This window comes from Myotis nattereri, assembly GCF_964212035.1.
Source record: "Myotis nattereri genome assembly, chromosome: 1".
NCBI classification, from domain to species: domain Eukaryota; kingdom Metazoa; phylum Chordata; class Mammalia; order Chiroptera; family Vespertilionidae; genus Myotis; species Myotis nattereri.
Window position 1 is genome coordinate 97,001,855 of NC_138075.1, and position 20,773 is coordinate 97,022,627.

At 43.5% G+C, this 20,773-nt stretch overlaps 1 protein-coding gene across 1 annotated transcript in view; it reads right to left on the reverse strand.

Moving 5' to 3' along the window:
- The window catches only part of RAB18 (RAB18, member RAS oncogene family), a 160,744-nt gene that overhangs the window by 87,961 nt on the left and 52,010 nt on the right, over positions 1–20,773 (reverse strand). The window contains exon 2 of the mRNA XM_081087513.1: positions 20,137–20,345. Coding sequence (XP_080943639.1) covers positions 20,137–20,174 — 38 coding nt within the window. The 5' untranslated portion in view covers positions 20,175–20,345. The remainder of the gene's footprint in view (positions 1–20,136; positions 20,346–20,773) is intronic.

Sequence of the window (20,773 nt, forward strand, 5' to 3'; positions counted from 1 at the left end):
GTTGAGATATATTCCCTCTATTCCCACTTTGGTGAGAGTTTTGATCATAAATGGGTGCTGGATTTTATCAAATGCTTATTCTGCATTTATTGATATAATCATGTGGGTTTATCTTTCATTTTGTTATTATGGTGTATCATGGTTATTGATTTGCAGATATTGTACCAAGCTTGCATGTCCAGAATAAATACCACTTTATCATGGTGTATGAACTTTTTAATGTATTGCTGGATCTAGTTTGCTAATATTTTGTTGAGAATTTGAACATTTGTTGGTCAGGGATATCAGCCTATAATTTTTTAGCTATGTAGTGTCGTTAACTGGTTTTGGAAATAGAATTATGATGGCTTCATAAAATGAGCTTGGGAGTCTTCCCTCCTCTTGAATTTTTTGGAATAGTTTGAGAAGGATAGGTGGTAGTTCTTTGAATATTCTGTAAAATTTATCTGTGAAGCTGTCCAGACTAGAAATTTTAGTTGTTGGGAGATTTTTATGACTTCTTCAATTTCACTAGTTGTAATCTGTCTATTCAAATTCTCTGATTATCCTGATTCAGTTTGGGAAGACTATTTCTAGGAATTTATCCATTTCTTCCAAATTATTCAATTTGTTGGCATATAATTATTCATAATATTTTCTTCCAATGCTTTGTATTTCTGTGGTGTCAGTTGTTACTTCTCCTTTTTTATTTCTGGTTTTATTTATTTGGGTCCTCTTTTTTCTTGATGAGTCTGATTAAAGGTTTTTGAATCTTTTCAGAGAAGTAGATCTTGGTTTCAGTGATTGTATTGTGTGCTTTTTTACTCTATTTTCTTTATTTCTGCTCTGATCTTTATGATCTTTATTATTTCCTCCTTTCTAATTATTTTGGGCTTTGTTTTTATTCTTTTCACAGCTTTTTAAACTGTAAACTTAGTTTATTTGAGATTTTTCTTGTTTCTTGAGGTAGGCCTGTAATACTACGAATTTCCCTCTTAGGACTGTTTTTGCTGTGTCCCATAGATTTTTGAGTTGTTATGTCCTCATTCTTATTAGTTTCAAGGTATCTTTTGATTTCTTCCCTGATCTCATTGTTAAACCATTCATTCTTCAGTAACATGTTATTTACCCTGTTTCTTTGTGTGTGTTTTCATTTTGTGTGTGTATGTGATTGATTTCTAGTTTTATACCACTGTGGTCATAGGAAATGCTTGATATGATTTCAATCTTTGTAAATTTATTGAGACTTTTTTTTTTGTTTTTGGGGGGGTTTTTGCCCTAACATGTGGTCTATCCTAGAAAATATTCCATGGGCACTTGAAATGCCCAGAATGAATATTCTGCTGCCTTGGGGTAAAATGCTCTGAAGATATCAATTAATTCCATTTGATTTAGTGTGTTATTAAAGGCCACACATGGCTGTTAGACGAGTCCATTCTATGCCTCTGCCTCTGCTACCAGCCTCAATGTACTTTCTTCTTTAATTTTCTAGTGGCAGGGCTGCCATTCAGCTAAATTTCAGGTGGTTCTATATTTTATTTGTAATTTTGATGTGGTTGTGGGAGGAGGCAAGTAAAGTGTTAACCTAGGCAGCCTTCTTGGTTCCTCCCCCATAAGGCTGCTGGGCCATTCTTTGTCTCTTATTATAGCCTTTGTTTTAAAGTCTATTTTGTCTGGTATAAGTGTGGTTACCCAAGGTTGTTGTTTTTGTTTTTGTTTTTTTCTGTTTCTATTTTCATGAAATATTTCCTGCCATACCTTTATTTTCAGTCAATGAATGTCTTTCAATCTGGAATGAGTCTCTTGTAGGCAACATAGGTAAGGGTCTTGTTTTCTTATCAATTCAGCCATCAGATGTCATTTAAAGTAACCTTGAATAGATATTCAGTTATTGCCATTTTATTATTCATATTTTTTAAACTTTTTCACCCTCCTTCTTCTTAAAGACCCTTTAAAATTTCTTGTAATACTGGCTTGGTGGTAATGAACTCCTTTAGATTATTCTTGTCTGGGAAGCTCTTTCTATGTCCTTCAATTCTAAATAATACCTTTGCTGCTTTGAGCAATATAGGTTGTAAATTCTTGCTTTTAATCACTTGGACTATTTTGTGCCAATCCCTTTGGTCCTGAAATGTTTCTGTTGAGAAATCACCTGATAATATTATGGGAGCTCCTTTGTAGGTAACTACTTTTCTCTTGCTACTTTTAAAGGTCTCTGTTTGTCTCTAACCTTCGCAATTTTAATTATCTGTCTTGGTGTGAGCCTCTTTGAGTTCATCTTGTTTGGGACTCTGCACTTTATCTTCTTCAGTCATTATTTCTTCAAATGAGTTCTCATACCCTTGCTCACTTTCTTTTCCTTCTGGTGTCATTATGGAATGTATGTTGTTATGCTGTATGTTGTCCCAAAGGTTCCGTTTCTTTGTTCACCTGAGCTAGATGTTCTAGGAATGTCCCTTGTGTGCATTGTTTGGGCTTTCCTGTTGTAACTGGGACTTGATTCTTGATGTCCTATTCGTGGGAGGGATATCCCCTCTGACTTACTGCCAGTGAGGTTCAACCTCAACATTGTGCAAACTGTTATACAGCTACTGACAGAACAGAATAAGACACAACAGGACCAAACTAAAAACACCATTATTATCAAGCTACTCAATGCAACTACAACAGGAAAAACTAAGAAGGAAAAAGAAGAGGAAGCAAAGCAAAAAAATAAAAATAAAAAGTATACTAAATGCCATGGCCGGCTTGGCTCAGTGGATAGAGCATCGGCCTGTGGACTGAAGGGTCCCGGGTTCGATTCCGGCCAAGGGCACATGTCTGGGTTGCAGGCTCCATCCTCAGTGTGGGGTGTGCAGGAGGCAGCCAATCGATGATTCTCTCTCATCATTGATGTTTCTATCTCTCTCCTTCTCCCTTCCTCTCTGAAATCAATAAAGAAATATATTTTTTTTAAAAAAGTATATTAAATGATATGTGACCAAAGACTTAAAGGTGACATAAAGAAAAATGGAGATAGAAGAACACACACACACACACAAATGGCTATATGGAAGCAAGGAAGAAGCTAAAAGAACTAGTAGAGGAGGAAAAAAATAAAAGGAAACAGAAAATAAATGAAATAATAATGATGAATTTAAAATGTAGTGATAATGGATATAAGATATAGATAGAAAAAGTAAAACGGGAAAAAATGAGAAAAACAAAATATAATAAGAAAAATTATAACAATAAGACTAGACTTAAAGGGAAGAGAAAAATTAGAGATATGCAAGAAAACAGAGATGAGAAAAAATAGATCCAGAGACATAGAAGCATCGAAGACTGTCAAACCTCAGATGGAAGGCAGGGGAGGGTGTGAAGAAAACAATCAATTAACTTATATGCATATATGCATAATACATGAACACAGACAATGGGATGGTGAAGGCCTTGGGTGGGGTGCTGGGAGAGCTCAATGGGGGAAAAGGGGACATATGTAATACTTTCAACAATAAAGGTTTTTTAGAAAAAGAGAAAAAAACAAACAACAACAAAAAATGCACTGACTGCACACACAGACCAAAAACCAAAACCACACATACTCACACACTAAAAAATCTTTGGGTCCACTATTTGTGGACCTCGCCAGGTTTTTATGTGATTTTGTTCAATATGGCCCCTTGGTGTGTCTATCCAGGGCCCCTGGGAGTTCCTCTTGTGCAGGTCAATGTGAGTCACTGTACTTTCTGGTCCTGGGTAACCTGATTGAGGTCCCAAAGGTTGAATTTCCTAGTAGTCCAGTGGGTGGGGACTCTTTAGCCCAGAGGCGGGGTCTGCCTCCAATCTCACACCTTGATTATCCCTGTTCTGAGCTCTACTCCCTTCCTTCACAGAGCTGGGCTCTGCAGGGGTATCCTGGTCTTGGCTAGAATGGTTTGATCACACTCATGTTGGGGGTAGTGCCAGTAGCTTGTAGGAGGGGGTTGTGAGCCCTTTATCTCCTTCTATTTTTTTTCCCCTTTATCTCCTTCTAATGCCTCAACTCGGTCTGGTTTGCTGGCACTTCCTCTCTGTCACCCTCAGGAGTACATATTTCCTGCCCTGGGCAGTTCCCCCTTGTCTCAAGTCATTGCAGGTCAGGTAAGAAGCAGCTGTTTTGCAGAGGAGGAAGAGGGAACTTTCCCCATGTCATAGGTGGGCAGGACTGATCTCCTTCCTGGACCTACTGTCCAGCCCCCTTACTGCTCACCAGCACAAGTTCCTCCAAGAAATATCGGGGCCCCCAGATTCAATGTTAAGTGTGTCCTTCAGACCCCTCCCATGTAGGTTGGCCCTGAGCTCCACTGCATGACCCTTCCCACTGGTCAAAGGAGCTTCCCAGGCTGCATGATGGGACTTCAGCCCCGAGCTTCCACTGCTGCACCCACTCCACAGCCTCCACAGCCAGTCCCCTCTTGGCCTCCTCTCTCAGTCCCAGGCCCTCCTGTCTCACAGATCTGTAGCCCCTTCAGTCTCCTCAGGTCCTCAGCTCAGTAGGTCCAGGTCAGGGGAGGTTACATCCACCTCCCAGCCTTTAGTGCAGTTCCTGCCTCCGAACCCCAGCGGTGGAGCCGAGCAGCTGGGCTCTAGGGCAGCAGTGGCAACACAGTAGCAGTGGCAGTGGTTGAGTACTGCCGGGTCAGTGGTGGTTGCGTGGTGGTGATACAGTGCCCAGGCTGGGTCCCGTTGGGTGCATGGGTTCAGGCTGGGCACGTGCCAGGCACACAGAGGACCTGCAGTGTCTGTTGCAGGCGTGTGGGTCTGGGTTGTGACCTCTCTGGGCGCACAGGGACCATAGCAGGTGCACATGGGCCATGGTGAGTCCCGGTGGTGGCAAGGCTTGACGCCTAGCCACTGCTGCTCCCTGCAGCTTCCTCCCAAAGAGGGCCTTGTAAACCTTTTATGATTTCTATGTCTTTTTCATTGTGTTGAAGTTTTTACTAAGTTCCTTGAGCTTCCTTATAACCATTGTTTTGAACTGTATATCTGGTCAATTGATTGTCTCAATTTCATTTCGTTCCCTTTTTTTGTGATTTTGCCTGTTCTTTCATTTGGGGCATGTTTCTTTGTCTCCCCATTTTGGCAGCCTCTCTGTGTGTGTTTCTGTGTATTGGGTCAATCTGCTATGTCTCCAGTCTTGGTAGAGTGACCTTATGCACCAGGTATTCTGTGGGACCCAGTGGTGCAGTCTCCCTTGTCACCTGAGCTCCAGATGTGTCCCTTGTTGACACATCAATGAAAGGGATTGACTCTAGGGCTGATTGGTTGTGAGGACTGGCCATGACTACAGTGGATGAGCTGTTATGAAGGATTTGCTTCAGAGAGGCTTTTGTGCCCACCACATTTGCCCTTTGGATACATTCTTTGTAGAAGTGGTTAGGTTGTGTCTAGTGTGGTCTGAAGCTGGCCATCAGGTGTGTTGGTTCTGAAGCTCTTGGGAGGGGCTCTGGTGCAAACCAAGTTCTGTCCTTTCCTGTGCCTTGTTAGGGGCCTGTTTAGATATGAGCTACAAAGTGATCTGCAGATGCTGGCTTGTGGACACCTGGGAGAGGCTAAGTTGCAAACTGAGGTGGATGAAACTAATGCTGGGCCTGAAATCATTTAGTTAGAGGTACGGGGCATGCTGAGGCCAGATACTGTTTGTTTGGTGTTTGTGAACCTTTGAGAAATTTTAGGAAAGTCCATAGCATGATCCAAGACAGGCCATTTCTGTGGAAAAGCCATTTAAAATGGTCTAAAAATTGGGTGGGGCAGGGTCTCAGGGAATCACCAGGGCTAGGCAAACAATGTTAGCCAGGTTGATGGAGACTCAGATATGGCCCTCACCTGCTGGCTCTGTGGGAGGAGGGTTCAGCAAAGGAAATATGCCATCTGCTAGCTCTTTGTGGCCTCTGCTAGAGGGAAGCGAGCTGCCCCTCTAGCCCTTGCTGGACAATTCAGTTCCTCCCTGTATGTCCCTGGAGCCTTCTAAGTTGCTGTCTTAGAGCTAGAGCTCAGAGCCAGTGAGTCAGAGTAAGTTCATTCATGGGCCCTTCAAGAGGAATGCCTGGGACCCCAACAGCCTTTCATCTCTCTCAGCTATAATTTCTGCTTCCTGGTACTGGAACTCAGGGTTGGGGATCGTGGTATGGGACTGGGACTCTGCCACTCAGGGAGGAACTCCACACCCAAGATATCCCTCCCAATTTTTAAAAAATATATTTCTATTGATTTCAGAGAAGGGAAGGGAAGAGAGATAGAAAAATCAATGATGAGAGAGAATCCTTGATCAGCTAGCTGTGTCCTGCACGCCCCCTACTGAGGATCAAGCCTGCAACTCAGGCATGTATCCTGACCAGGAATCAAACCCTGACCTCCTTGTTCATGGTTTGACACTAAACCACTGAGCAACACCGGCCTGGCATCCCTCCCAATTTTTAACCACAACACATGGGTGTGGGAAAGCCATTCTCTGCCTTTGCTACCCGTCTTCATGTGGTTTCCTCCGTATATCCTTCGTTATAGGACTTCTGTTCATAGACTATAGGCAGTTCTCAGTTATGGTTGTTCTATACTAGTAGCTTAGTTGTAAGGTTTTTTTGGGGGGTGGGGGGTTGTTGTTGTTGTTTTTGCTTGTTTGTTGTTGTTGTTTTTGCTTAGTTGTAATTTTTTTAATATATATTTTAATTGATTTTTTACAGAGAGGAAGGGGAAGGGATAGAGAGTTAGAAACATCGATGAGAGAGAAACATCGATCAGCTGCCTCCTGCACACCCCCTACTGGGGATATGCCCGCAGCCAAGGTAAATGCCCTTGACCAGAATCGAACCTGGGACCCTTGAGTCTGCAGGCCGACGCTCTATCCACTGAGCCAAACAGGTTAGGGCCTTAGTTGTAATTTTGATGTGGTCATGGGAGGAGGCAAGTACAGTGTTTACCTAGGCCGTCATCTTGACCTGAAGCTCCACTCCAGAATTTCTTCTTCAGGGAAGACCTTTCAAATAATTGAATCATGCACACCCAGAATATCTAGGATAGTCTCCCTTCCTCAGAGTCAGCTGGTTATGGACTTTAATCACATTGTCCAAAAATGCCTTCACAACAACTGGATAAGTGTTTGATTGACTAACTGGGAACTATAGTCTAGTCGAGTTGACACATAAAACTGACCATCGAGCCCTAGCCAACTTGGCTCAGTGGATGGAGCATCGGCCTGTGGACTGAAGGGTCCCAGGTTTGATTCTGGTCAGGGGCACATGCCTGGGTTGTGGGCTCCATCCCCAGTGTGAGGTGTGCAGGAGGCAGCCAATCAATGATTCTCTCTCATCATTGATGTATCTATCTCTCTCCTTCTCCCTTCCTCTCTGAAATCAATAAAGAAATATATTTTTTTAAAAAACTGACCATCGCAATCACATGTATATAAATGTATACATGCATTAGTATTATGATCCAGATGCACTGTTGCGTGCGTGTGTGTGTGTGTGTGTGTGTGTGTGTGTAGACATAGAGGTCAGGAATCACTTTTGTCCTCCTTGGTTCCTTTTAGTGTTTCTTCTCTTCATGTGCTTCTTTGAGGAGATTTAACTAGAAATTCTTGGTCTCCTAAGGGCCCAGGAAATACATGAATATTTAAGTAACTTCATCACCTCCAAATTTACATATAATTATTTATGAAATAGTTTAAGCTAATTGCCCAAGTTCTCAACTTAAAAGTCTAATTAGATTTTCTTTAACCACTTTGAATGGCTTTCCTTTTCTTCAAGGGAACATCTCCAATGCACCCTCAGGGAACATTACTCCAGTTTTCTCTGTTAGATGTTTTTTATATTCTCTCTCTGCCCTATTAATTATTAAAATATTTCCCCCTTTTTAATGTCCTATCTCAATAAACTATAGGGTCTGGCTTTTATTTTTCCTCTTTGTATGTTGAGTGTGGCCTTAAGATTTTATTTCTCCTTCTTTTCTAATATGATTCTCCCCAATTCCAACACCTTTATTAAGGAAATCTCTATTTTTATTTTTCTTAAGCAGTCTCCAGTTTGTCTTCTGCTGTTTCCCAAGCCAGCTTTTTTGGTATCACTGCTCTACAGGAAATGAGAAATTTACTTCATTGTATAAAAAGAAATGTAATGAAGGTCAATGATAAAGTAACTAGTACTTCAAAGAGCTTTACTGTCAGCATTGTGAACTTTACCACAATCAGTAGAAACCTGCACTCTCTTGCTTTCAAGTAAGCAGACCCAAAATGCATGGAATTTATCAACCCTTTGCTTGTATCACAGTTGCTATTGTGCCAATGAACCAAGTAAGTTACATGGCTAAATGCAGAAGGGTACCATGAAAAGTCACAAATACTGATTCATTGGAGGCCATCAACATAAAATTCTACCACCCCACCATACTATTTACATGCATTTTAAAAATATGTTTTCCCTCCCCAATACTGTGTTTATGGTTAGTTCTTGCTGACACTTTTAATCCCTCCCTCAGTTTCTTAATTATTCATGTTTCATTTTAGAGCCTGTTCTCAATGCCTGATGCAATTTATTAAATCTTTAGATTTTAACTTAGGAAAGGAAAACTGAATGACTTCATAATGCTCTATGAATTATTATACTAGTACAAGTCAGGAGGAACAAGTGTACTGTTTCAATTCACAACAAGGAAGAAAGGAAAAGGGGAAAAGCTTAAATAGGGCAGATGAGGAGATGCAAAATGATATCTCATATCTCAGAACACTCAGTTTGGCATCTGAACAGACCCTAAAGGATCTACAGAATACATTTTAGCCATTATGTCTGCTATCTTTTAATTATATGATTTCTGGAGCTATAGAAAAGCAAGCAGGGCCACCTAAGCAGTGAGAATAGTCAGATACATAGTTCAGTAGAAAGTTCCTTATTTTTGCCACCAATGTCTCTATTCTCAACCCCTTTCAACTAAAATTAGCATATTGAGTAACAAATGCAGGGATGAATAAGACACAGTCCTTGTCTCTGAAGAGCTCATAGCCAACCGCAAGAAACAGATGATCATATTACTGAAGTACAGTTAAAACAGAGACATCTTATAAATAATAATGGGCTACTTCACTTTATTTATACCAAACTCAGTTTAGCTAACCTGTGAGAATAGGACTTAGGAAAGGAAGAAGAGAAGAGGAAAAAATGGGGCACAGAGGCAACTTGAGAAAGAGTAGGTAACAGACGGAAAGTGGAATCTACATAGTGACAGGAGATAAAAGGTAGATGATTGAGCACCAAATAATGCTTGGCCTGCTTAATTTTATCTAAACTGAATGTGGGTAAAATGTACACTAGATAAAATTTTAAGTTTTACATTATATTATTAAATTCCCCAATACTCTTCCCCTTCTCATACAGAAGGCATTTTCTAAAGTATGGAGAATCCTATCCTGAGAAAGTGGACATCATTCTCAATTTAAAAACCAGAATGACTGTCTAAACTGAAAGGAAGAACCTTAAGCCCTAGCTGATTTGGCTCAGTGGATAGAGCATCGGTCTGCGGACTGAAGGGTCCCGGGTTCAATTCAGGTCAAGGGCACATGCCTGGGTTGCAGGCTTGATCCCCAGTAGGGGACGTGCAGAAGGCAGCCAATCAATGATTCTTATCATTGATGTTTTTACCTCTCCCTCTCCCCATCCCTTCCTCTCAGAAATCAACTTTTAAAAAAAAGACATTAAAAAAAACTTGTTTAGACAGAAACCATGTCACTTCTAGACCATGTTACAGCTGCACTTGAACTCTGAAACCGATATGAAATGGTTTCACAACTCAAAAATAGCAGATGAGCTCATAGAATATTTTGCCTGATTTCATTTTTTAGGCATTTTAAAAACAGCAAATTCTTTTTATGGAATGATACAGAAAACAGGCAGAGAATAATTAATGGCAATTTTTAAAAAATATATTTTTATTGATTTCAGAGAGAGGAAGGGAGAGGAAGAGATAGAAACACCAAAATGAGAGAGATCATTGATTAGCTGCTTCCTGCACGCTCCCTACTGGGTTCAAACCTGCAATATGGGTATGTGCCCTGACCAGAATCATACTGTGACTTCCTGGTTCATGGATCAATGTTCAACCACTGAGCAACACTGGCCGGACTGGCAATCTTTTTTGATTGACCCACACAAACATGAGTAATCTAGGTAACTAGATTAATTAATAAAATAATCTAGACTCAATGATTTAAAATAAGGAGAGTAGATAAAGGCTGGTCCTGACGTACACATGTTTTTTCCATAGAATTTAGCACTTTGTAGTGACTGATTTGTGAGCAATTGTAGACATTCCGTGGTTGTGTGTTTTTTGGCGGGGATATGCTGATGTTGTGCTCAAAAAAATACCATGAAGATGGGCAGTAAGAAGCCCTGTGTTTGGATTTGCTTCCTTAGAGAGTACTTGTGAACCCCCTCACTTTGACATTTCATCTTAAATGTCCAAGAGACCAGATGAGCCATTCTCCCATAATTCAATATGTTCAACAAGTGAAATTCCCAAACCAGTTACCCTATCTACAGATTTTAAATGTAATACAAATATCACTAGATTTATAGGAAATACATGAAAAGCTCAAGAGGTAGCTATAACTAAGACTTTGCAAACTGCAAATGAAGGAGAAAAGGAATTCTTAGCCCTAGTTACTGTGATTTTTAAAATAGGAAACGGATGCCACCTTGTGGTTATTTTAACAAGATCACTCTTTAAACAATGACTTCTGGAAAGTGATAATACAAAAAAACTAATTTCTTTCTTCTTTAAAATATTGTTAAAGATATTTTCCCTAAACTCTTAGACTCAGTGCTCTTACAATATGGAGGTTTCATAAAAATGCTATATCTACCCACATAAAAACACAATTATTATTAATGCTAAGTGATTGCCAACAGTGAAAAAAGTACCCAGCAATTTTCAAAATTCTAGGAACTGCATACAACCTGCCTTTCAAGAGCTCAACAATGTGCATGTTAAAAGTTAGGTGAGGGGCCGAAACCGGTTTGGCTCAGTGGATAGAGCGTCGGCCTGCAGACTGAAAGGTCCCAGGTTCGATTCCGGTCAAGGGCATGTACCTGGGTTGTGAGCACATCCCCGGTGGGGGATGTGCAGGAGGCAGCTGATCGATGTTTCTCTCTCATCGATGTTTCTAACTCTCTATCTCTCTCTCTTCCTCTCTGTAAAAAATCAATAAAATATATTTAAAAAAAAAAAAGTTAGGTGAGGGTTTTCATTAAAATGGCGATATCAACACAGGGTCACTCTACCTGGAAACTGGAATAGACCAAGAAATATAAGAAAAAGAGACAAGCTTACAAAATCTCTGGAGACTGGTACCATCCATACCTCACACTGGAGAATTTCACACAGGAGAATTTCTTTGAGATAGAATGGAGAGGAAAGGAGGGTCTCTCATCATTGAAAAATGATTCCATGTACTACTCATAATTAATTGCTAAGAAAAATGACTCAGGCAAGTCTTAACTTCCAGTTCAATGGAATCATTGTGTCTCCAAGTGGAAGCATAATTAACTTTAGAACAAAGAGCTCCAGACAAGCAAAGCATAACATCATAGACAGGAAGGAAAAATTTTCCTAGTGGATCACTAGAGGTGATTCCTGGACCTGTGAATCCTGGCTATGGGAGAAACGGCATCACATACCGGATACTGATTTATAGCACATATATTATCCAGAAGAACATTGCCCCAGCCCTGCAAGGTATTGCCACCTAACTGTAACCCAATGTTCAAAAAGATATTTCACCATTATATCAGCCAGCGACTTTCTGGATGATGGGGAACATGGTAAAACCAGCAAATATAATAAGGTTTTGACCGATAGGTGACACACATCACTTTCCCTTATGCTATGTAGTTGATTACTTCATGTCTGCTATCCTGGGTAGGGGTGGGGGAAGTAGAAGAACATCATGGACAGTTCAAGCTTCTATAATATCAAGTTTGTGCCCCTAGAAGAAGGAGATAGCTGCTCTCTCCCAGCATCCTATCTAATAATAGACAAACATGGTAATTAACCATACCTCTGACACACTTCCCATTGGCTTATCAGGGTGATATGCAAATTAACCGCCAACCAAGATGGCGGCCGGCAGCCAGGCAGTTGAAGCGAACAGGAGGCTTGCTTGCTCCAGTGATGGAGGAAGCCAAGGTTCCCCACCTGCCACTGCCGGCCTCTGAGCTGCACTCTAAGAAACAATGTTGCAATTATAGAAGCTAAACAAACCCCAGAAACCTGCTTTCAGCAGCTGAGGTCTCAGAGCTGGAGCTGCAACAGTGTTTCAATTATAGAAGCCAAACAAACCCAGATACCTGCTTTCAGCAGCCAAGGTCTCAGAGCTGGAGCCTAGCCTCAGAGCTAAAGCTGGCTCTCAGCTCCAGTGACAGCGATAGAAGGTAAATAAATCCCAGAATTTAAAAAAAGAAAAAAAGAAAAAAAGGAGAGGTTGGGAGCTTCAGTCACCCACCAGCCTGAAAATGGCCCTCAGCCTCTCACCCAGATTGGCCAGGCACCCCAGTGGAGACCCCCACCCTGAAGGGGGTGTGACCAGCTGCAAACAGCCATCAGCCCATCATCCAGGCTGGCCAGGCACCCAAGCCGGACCCCCACCCTGATCCAGGACACCCTTCAGGGAAAACCAGCTGGCCCCCACCTGTGCACCAGGCCTCTATCCTATATAGTAAAAGGGTAATATGCAAACTGATGCTAACAGCAGAAAGACTGGGAATGACTGGTCGCTATGACACACACTGACCACCAGGGGGCAGACACTCAATGCAGGAGCTGCTCTCTGGTGGTCAGGGTGCTCTCACATGGGAGGAGCTCTGCTCAGCCACAAGCCAGGCTGATGGCTGCCAGTATAGCAGTGGTGGTGGGAGCCTCTCCTGCCTCTTCAGCAGTGTTAAGGATGTCCGACTACAGTTTAGGCCTGCTCTCCGCTGGCAAGTGAACACCCCCCGAGGACTGCCGGGCTGCCGGGCTGCCAGAGGGATGTCTGATTGCCATCTTAGGCCCAATCCCCTGGGGAGAGGGCCTAAGCCAGCAGGTGGTCATCCCCTGAGGGGTCCCAGACTGCGAGAGGGCACAGGCCGGGCTGAGGGATCCCCCTCCCCCTAGTGCACAAATTTTTGTGTACCGGGCCTCTAGTCTATACTAATAAAAGGGTAATATGCTAATTAGACCAGACATCCTTCCAGACGACCTTCCAGACAAAGCCAGGGCTACGAGGGAAGCCCGGGTCCTGAGTGCCAGAAGGAAGCCAGTGCCAGCAGCTGAGGGAAGGAAGGCCTACTCTTGCATGAATTTTGTGCATCAGGCCTCTAGTTAACATATAAAATCCCAGAGAAGAAGTGGCCAAGTTTGGGTCACATGGAGGAGTAATGGCAGTTTCCCAAAGGTATGGTGGTGGTATTACCAGAAGAAGAGCAAAAGGATGCTGACACAGGAAAACAGCATCTGTGAAGAGTGGAGGCCAGTGACAGGGACTATCACCTCCCTTATTTGTGTTTTGTTGTCCTGTGTACCTCTCCCAAACAAACCAAGCACTTGAGGCAATTGGTTCTTAAATAAATTGTTACTATAATGCTCCCAAGGTTTGAGGACTTCCTGGAGTAGGTATTGCATAGAACTTGTAAGTAAAATGGAGACTCTGAAAACATTCTTTTACATTTTGTTGAACTAATGGGTCTGGCAATAAGTAAAAGGTATCTACTTGTTTGTTTGTTTGTTTGTTTGTTTGTTTTTTCAGTCTTTCAGGATGATTTCAGCTGTGGGGTCCCAGATTGGCAGGGTTCCATTCTACTCCTTATGATGATGTAACTACAATTATACATCTGAGAAAATTCATACTTGAAGAACTAAACAGTAAGATGTATGTGACAAGAGGTCAAGAAGGTTTTCCTCTACCTCCATGCCTTATCTCCAATCATAGTAATTCAAATTAATCTAATTAAAACTCACATCACTGCTTCTTTTAACATTTTTATATTTAGGGAGTTCAATTGGAATTTCGATTTTTCAAAACAAAAACAAACAAGTAAAACCTCACAGGATCAGAGAAAATAGTTGTAATCATTCATGTTCTTCTTCTGAACAGCCAGCAGAGGGCAAATGAAACAAGTGGAACCTGCAAGGCTGACAAGAGGTGCTTTCCCAACTCTTGTCCAAGTTCACACAGAACCTAAAAAAATGATCCCTAACTCAATAACTTTGCATGCTTGTAGCAACTAGAACATAACTTCCCCTGCACGCTTACTTTAAAAGAAAGGAAACCAAGAGAAGTAAATTATATTCTTTTATACTCTAGATTTAAAATGAAGGCACATAGAATCATTATGGTAAGAAAAGATGAGAATATCATAAATCTGATGTTAAAGGTGAGAACATTCTATTAAAATTTAAAAATATATAATTTACTAGGGGCCCGGTGCACAAAATTCATGCACTGGGGGGGGGGGGTCCCTCAGCCCAGCCTGCCCCCTCTCACATACTGGGAGCCCTCAGGGGATGTCTGACTGACGGCTTAGGCCAGCTCCCTGCTCCCCTTGGGGAGCAGGCCTAAGCTGCAATCTGGCCTCCCTTTGTGGGAGGCGACCGGGCTGATCAGGGGAAGGCGCCAGCCCCATCACCCCATTGCTGCAGCCACTGCCAGTCACCGCAGCCACCAAGGTGTTTTCATCAACATGGACTCCAGTCCCTTCACCATGAAAAAATGACAACTTTCTTTAGGCATTTTTAAGATGTGTCTTTCATAGGATATAACATTTCTTTATTATTTTTTTTTTATCCTCACCTGAGGATATGTTTCTATTGACTTTTAGAGAATGTGGAAGAGAAAGGGAAAGAGAGAAGCATCAAAGTGAGAGGGACACTTTGATTGGTTGCCTCCTGCATGAGCCCTGACCTGGGCCCTCGCCAGCGAAGAGCCTGCAACCTAGGTACATGCCCTTAGTCGGAATTGAACCCAGAACTTGCAGTGGGCAGGCTGAGGAATTATCTACTGAGCCAAACTAGCTAGGGCAGGATATAACATTTCTTAGCCCTCCAGCAGTGGACCTTCATTTTATTCTCCAGGAGTGAGGTGGAAAAACCTTACATCACCTTCTTGGATTCTTATTACCCAAGTTACTAAGAATATTACCAGTGGCATACAGGGAGCTTAACTAATGAGCATTCAGAAAAGGTGCTTCCTCTGTAGTTCACACCAATCCCCAGCTCCGCCACTGCCCAGGCCTCAGGCCTCTGGCCGGGGCATTAGGCCTGGGCAGGGAACCCCCAGCCTGCTCCGATGTCAGGCTCCACCCCTGCCCAGGCCTCAGACCTCTGGCCGGGGCATTAGGCCTGGGCAGAGAACCCCCAGCCTGCTCCGATCACAGGCTCTGCCCCTGCCCAGGCCTCAGGCCTCTGGCCGGGGCATTAGGCCTGGGCAGGGGACCCCCAGCCCCTTGCGATCGCAGGCTCCACCCCTGCTCAGGCCTCTGGCCAGGGCATTTGGCCTGAACAGGGGACCCCAGCCTGTTCTGATTGCCTACCCAGGCTTTAAGCCTCTGGAGGAGCCTTAGGCCTGGGCAGGTGCCCCCTCAGCTCTGATTGCAGGCTCAGGCCCTTCCTAGGCTGCTCAGGGCCCACACAGGGCCTACCTCGGAGTGACTTGGATGCCCTGTGATGTTTCCCGGACCCAGGCCACTGGTGCCTAGTATGCAAATTAACCGCCATCTTAGTTGGGCTAATTTGCATATTTGCTCCTGATTGGCTGGTGGGTGTAGCAGAGGTATGGTCAATTTGCATGTTTCTCTTTTATTAGATTAGTCTAGAGGCCCAGTGCACAAAAAATTTGTGCACTCGGGGGGTGGGGGGTCCCTCAGCCCAGCCTGTGCCCTCTTGCAGTCTGGGACCCCTCGGGGGATGACCACCTGCTGACTTAGGCCCGCTCCCTGGGGGATTAGGCTTAAGCTGGCAGTCAGACATCCCTCTGGCATCCCGGGAACCCTCAGGGGATGTCCACTTGCCAGCGGGGAGCAGGCCTAAGTTGCAGTTGGACATCCTTAGCACTGCTGAGGAGGCGGGAGAGGCTCCCACCACCACTGCTGTAGATGGCAGCCATCAGCCTGGCTTGTGGCTGAGCAGAGTTCCCCCTGTGGGAGTGCACTGACCACGGGGGGAAGCTCCTGCATTGAGCATCTGCCCCCTGGTGGTCAGTGTGTGTCCTAGTGACCAGTCATTCCCAGTGTTTGTGCTTTTAGGGTCAATTTGCATATTACCCTTTAGAGTATTATATAGGAGTGCCTGGCCAGCCTGGGTGAGGGGCTGATGGCTGTTTGCAGGCTGGCCACAGCCCCTTGAGGGTGGGGATCCCCCCTGGCGTGCCTGGCCAACCTACGTGAGGGGCTGAAGGCCGTTTTCAGGATGGCCACAACCCCTTCAGGGTGAGAGGGTCCTGCTGGGGTGCCTGGCCAATCTGGGTGAGGGGTTGATGGCTGTTTGCAGGCTGGCCAAGCCCCCAGCAGGGACCCCCAGCCCCTGAGGGTGTGGCCACCCTGAGTGAGTGGCTGATGGCTGATTGCAGGTTGGCCACAGGCCCTTCAGGGTGGGATCCCTCTGGGGTGCCTGGCCAGCCTGGATGAGGGGCTGATGGCTGTTTGCAGGCTGGCCATAGCCCTTCCATGGTAGGGGTCCCCCTTGGGGTGCCTGGCAAGCCTGGGTGAGGGGGTAATGGCCGTTTGCCGGCTAGCCACAGCCCCTTCAGTGCGGGGGTCCTCACTGGGGTTCCTGGCCAGTCTGGGTGAGGGTCTGAGGGCCATTTTCAGGCTGGCTAAACCCCCCAGCAGGGACCCTCACCCCATAAGGGGGTGGTCAGCCTGTGTGAGGGGCTGATGGCTGTTTGCAGGCTGGCCACGGCCCCCAGCCACCCAAGCTCCCAGTGGAGGCTGGCTGGAAGCAGGTATCTGGGATTTATTTGTCTTCTATAATTGAAACTTTGTTGCCATGAGCGGAGGCCACAGCCAGCTCAGGGCAGGTGGGAAGCTTGGCTTCCTCCACTCCCCCGGGCAGCCAAGCCTCCTGCTTGCTCCAGTTCCGTGGCTGCCAGCCACCATCTTGGTTGGGTTAATTTGCATATAATTGCTCTGATTGGCTGGTGGGTGTGGCTTAGGGCTTAGCAAAAGTACAGTCAATTAGCATCTTTATCTTTTATTAGTGTAGATGGTCTCTGCCCTTGTGAGCCTTTGGGGTAGACACTCAATACCATAATTCAATGTGTCAAATATTAATTATATTCACCTATTATATGGAAATAAATGTTTTTAAATTTGAAATACACTTGGGGCTAAAGTTTGGGGAAATGAACTGTCATGTACACTGTTGGCTGGAGTGTAAACTGATACAACTTTTGGAGACCAGTTAGGCCAATCATAATTTTACATGACTATCTTACATGATCACTCATTCTCACTTCTTCTGTCCTATAAAAACATTAGCAAAAGTAATTTAAAAATATGTGTATAAGAATATTTATCACAGTTAACTGAAAAAATCAATTTGTTGAGTAATATGTGTATAAAAAGTATAATCATATAAAAACTCTCAATATATATGTTACATGATTGGAGGTGTTTTGTTCTGGGAAGAGAGACTGGTGAAGGAAAGGGAAAGATATGCACATTCACTTTTTACATGGAGGTATGTATTTTTTACATACACAAGCACAAAGTTCTTTATAAGGATTCTTAAGTATCAAATTGAACACTTAGGTTTATAGCAGTTCCACACAGGGACACCTAAGTTAGAGTTCCCCCTAGGGAGTAGAGAGTCACTTAGAATGCTAGGTCTAGAAGATCAAAGGATGCAAAAGCTAGTTGTCCACAGAACTGCAGTTGATAGGCTAAAAATTTTGACTTAGTGACTCTTCAGATCTAAATTTAAATGAGAAATAGAGTTAATTATTGACCTAACAATCCCTGGAATCAACCAATTCTATATCCAAACACTGATTCTCAACCAGATCGTTTGGGTCGTATCAACGTGTAATTGCTGAAAAATGCAAAGGATATAATTCCAATCTAATTGAGTAAATTATGCAACCCATGTAGTTTGATTTCTAAATGACAATGGAATTCCTTAATGAATATACATTTTAAAGAAACATTCTACACTCATAACAATCTTTTCCTTTTCCCCCCTTTTCCACATTAATGTGGCCATTGTGATGATGTCAATTGCCATTTTGAAAAATTCTATTTGCTACAGCATGTAAGATGGTGGCTTTAGTAAATTGATCATTTATAGAAAGGGGTAGCTTTGGCAAGATGAAGGTCTGGCCTGCCCTTTGTTGGGCAGCCTTCTCAATAGCAGTTCTTTCTTCTTATGTGGTATACTTGAAGTAAAGCCGTTTCTTTTGCATTTTATATATTTACCTCTTACTTTTCAGCTTTAATCTGGTTTTCCACCCAGCATGTTCCTCCAATCTGGTTTTATTTTGTCTTAGCCTCTCTACATATTTAATCTGACAATAACCCATGGAAGTAGGGGAAAGAGAGCCAACAATAATGGGTATGTATCAGTCTGTGTGAGGTGCTTCTCATACATTTGTCACTTAATTCTCCTAACAACACTGCAAGATAGGTCCTATAACTGTCACTTTCCCAGTAAAAGAACAGGTTCAGAAAACCTAAAAGCTAGCCTCAGATCATGCCACTTCTAAGTAACAGAGTCTGTTGGGCTCCAAAGGCTAAACTCTTTCCAATTAGCCACACTTAATCCAAAAATGTATGTATAGTTCTCATTTTTATCATGTGCTGTCTAAATCTTTCTGTAGTAAATACTGTGAAGGAAAGGAAAAAAGACAGAGGATTAGGAGGATGTTGACCTGAGCAACTGAGTGACTGGCAGTGCCATTTAGTGCAGAGAGGAATTCTGGGGAGGAGCCAGCTAACAGGTGGCATGCTGATTACATTGGGCCTATTCCATCAGGGTAGGTGCCAAAATTTTTCTCTTTGGAACAGGCACTTATTCCGGATTTGGATTTGTTTCCCTGGCTGTCGTCATGCTGCCACCAGAACTCTCCCTATGGACTTGCTGGGTGCCTTACACTTTTATCATGGTCTCCTACATAATACTACTTCTGACCAAGGAATTCCTTTTATAGGAAATAAGTAAGCCAGGAGACGAATGCCCACGAGATTCCCCAATCCTAGTATGTGTCCCAGCACCAGAAGCAGGTAGCTCAGTAGAAAAGAACGGTCTGTTGGCAGCCAGTTCCGCGCCAGCTGGAGAAGGGCCTCACAGTGACGAAGCATGTGCTCTCACCAGCATTGTGCTCCTCCCCTGGCCAGGGCACACTTGGCCAGGAATCCAAGGCATAGAAGCAGTGGTGGAGCCCTAGCCGGCCTGGCTCAGTGGATAGAGCATCGGCCTGCGGGCTGAAGGGTCCCAGGTTCGATTCTGGCCAAGGGCACATGCCTGGGTTGCGGGCTCAATCCCCAGTGGGGGTGTGCAGGAGGCAGCCGATCAATGATTCTCTCTCATCATTGATGTTTCTATCTCTCTCTCCTTCTCCCTTCCTCTCTGAAACTAATAAAGAAATATATTTAAAAAACAAAAAAAGCAGTGGTGGAGGGGACTTCTCAAAATTATACCAACCGCCTTACCCCAAACCATTTGCCTTTTTACTCAAGATTCTATTTGTGAGATTCGGGTATCTGAAGGAAATGCTGGAGGCACAACCTTCCATAAATGACTGATCAGGATAGCCTTGTAGCAAACCAATGACCATTAAGCCAGATTTTATTTCAGATAGAAAAGTAAAGAAATTGGATGTTCTTTTTATTATTATTATTGATTTCAGAGAGGAATGGAGAGAGAGATAGAAACATCAATGATGAGAGAGAATCATTGATCAGCTGTCTCCTGCACACCCACTACTGGGGATTGAGCCTGCAACTCGGGCATGTGCCCTTGACCAGAATCGAACCCGGGACCCCTTAGTCCTCAGGCTGACGCTCTATTCACTGAGCCAGACTGGCTAGGGTCAAACTGGATGTTCTTACAGCCAAATATGGAGCTCTTCACACCTATTACATGTAATGCAGATTTCCAGCTCTCAGTGTCTTCCATTCTTACCTTTCGTAGCCTCCAGGGCCAAGTCTTCCTGCTGTCATGTTCTCCTTCCCATGCTCCTCACTCCAGTTGGGTATCTGCTGCCTGAAGGAGACTGTCTGCTGCTCTTGCACAAAATTGTCAGCATCTCTGCCAACAGTCCTTTACCCAAAGGGCTCTCTCAGCGTCTTGTTCAAAAGCAGACACTTCTGTCTTTTCTCTTTGTTTCTTGCCTGCAAACAACAAGCAAAATGCTAGTAAAAATTCTTGACCAAGGAACCAGCATTGCCTTCATTCACAGAAAGCCAAGACTCTCCCACCCCTCACACCCCAAATCAAGAAGAATGCAGTCGCTTGAATGCACAAGGCACTAGCAAACCAGAACACTTCTCATCTGCCTTCCAGCTCAGGGTGACTTCCCAGTTCCTTCTAGAATAACATGTTCTCCTCTCATGGCACCAACAGGCCTATTCTAGAAAACTTCCTCAGATCAACAGAGTGGGTACCAATTACTCAGGCCTGAAACTCAGGTGTACAAGAAATGTAACTTTACTTCATTTTTTGTAACAGTGATAGATATAGATAGATGATATAGATAGATGATATAGATATAGATATAGATATAGATATAGATATAGATATAGATATAGATATAGATATG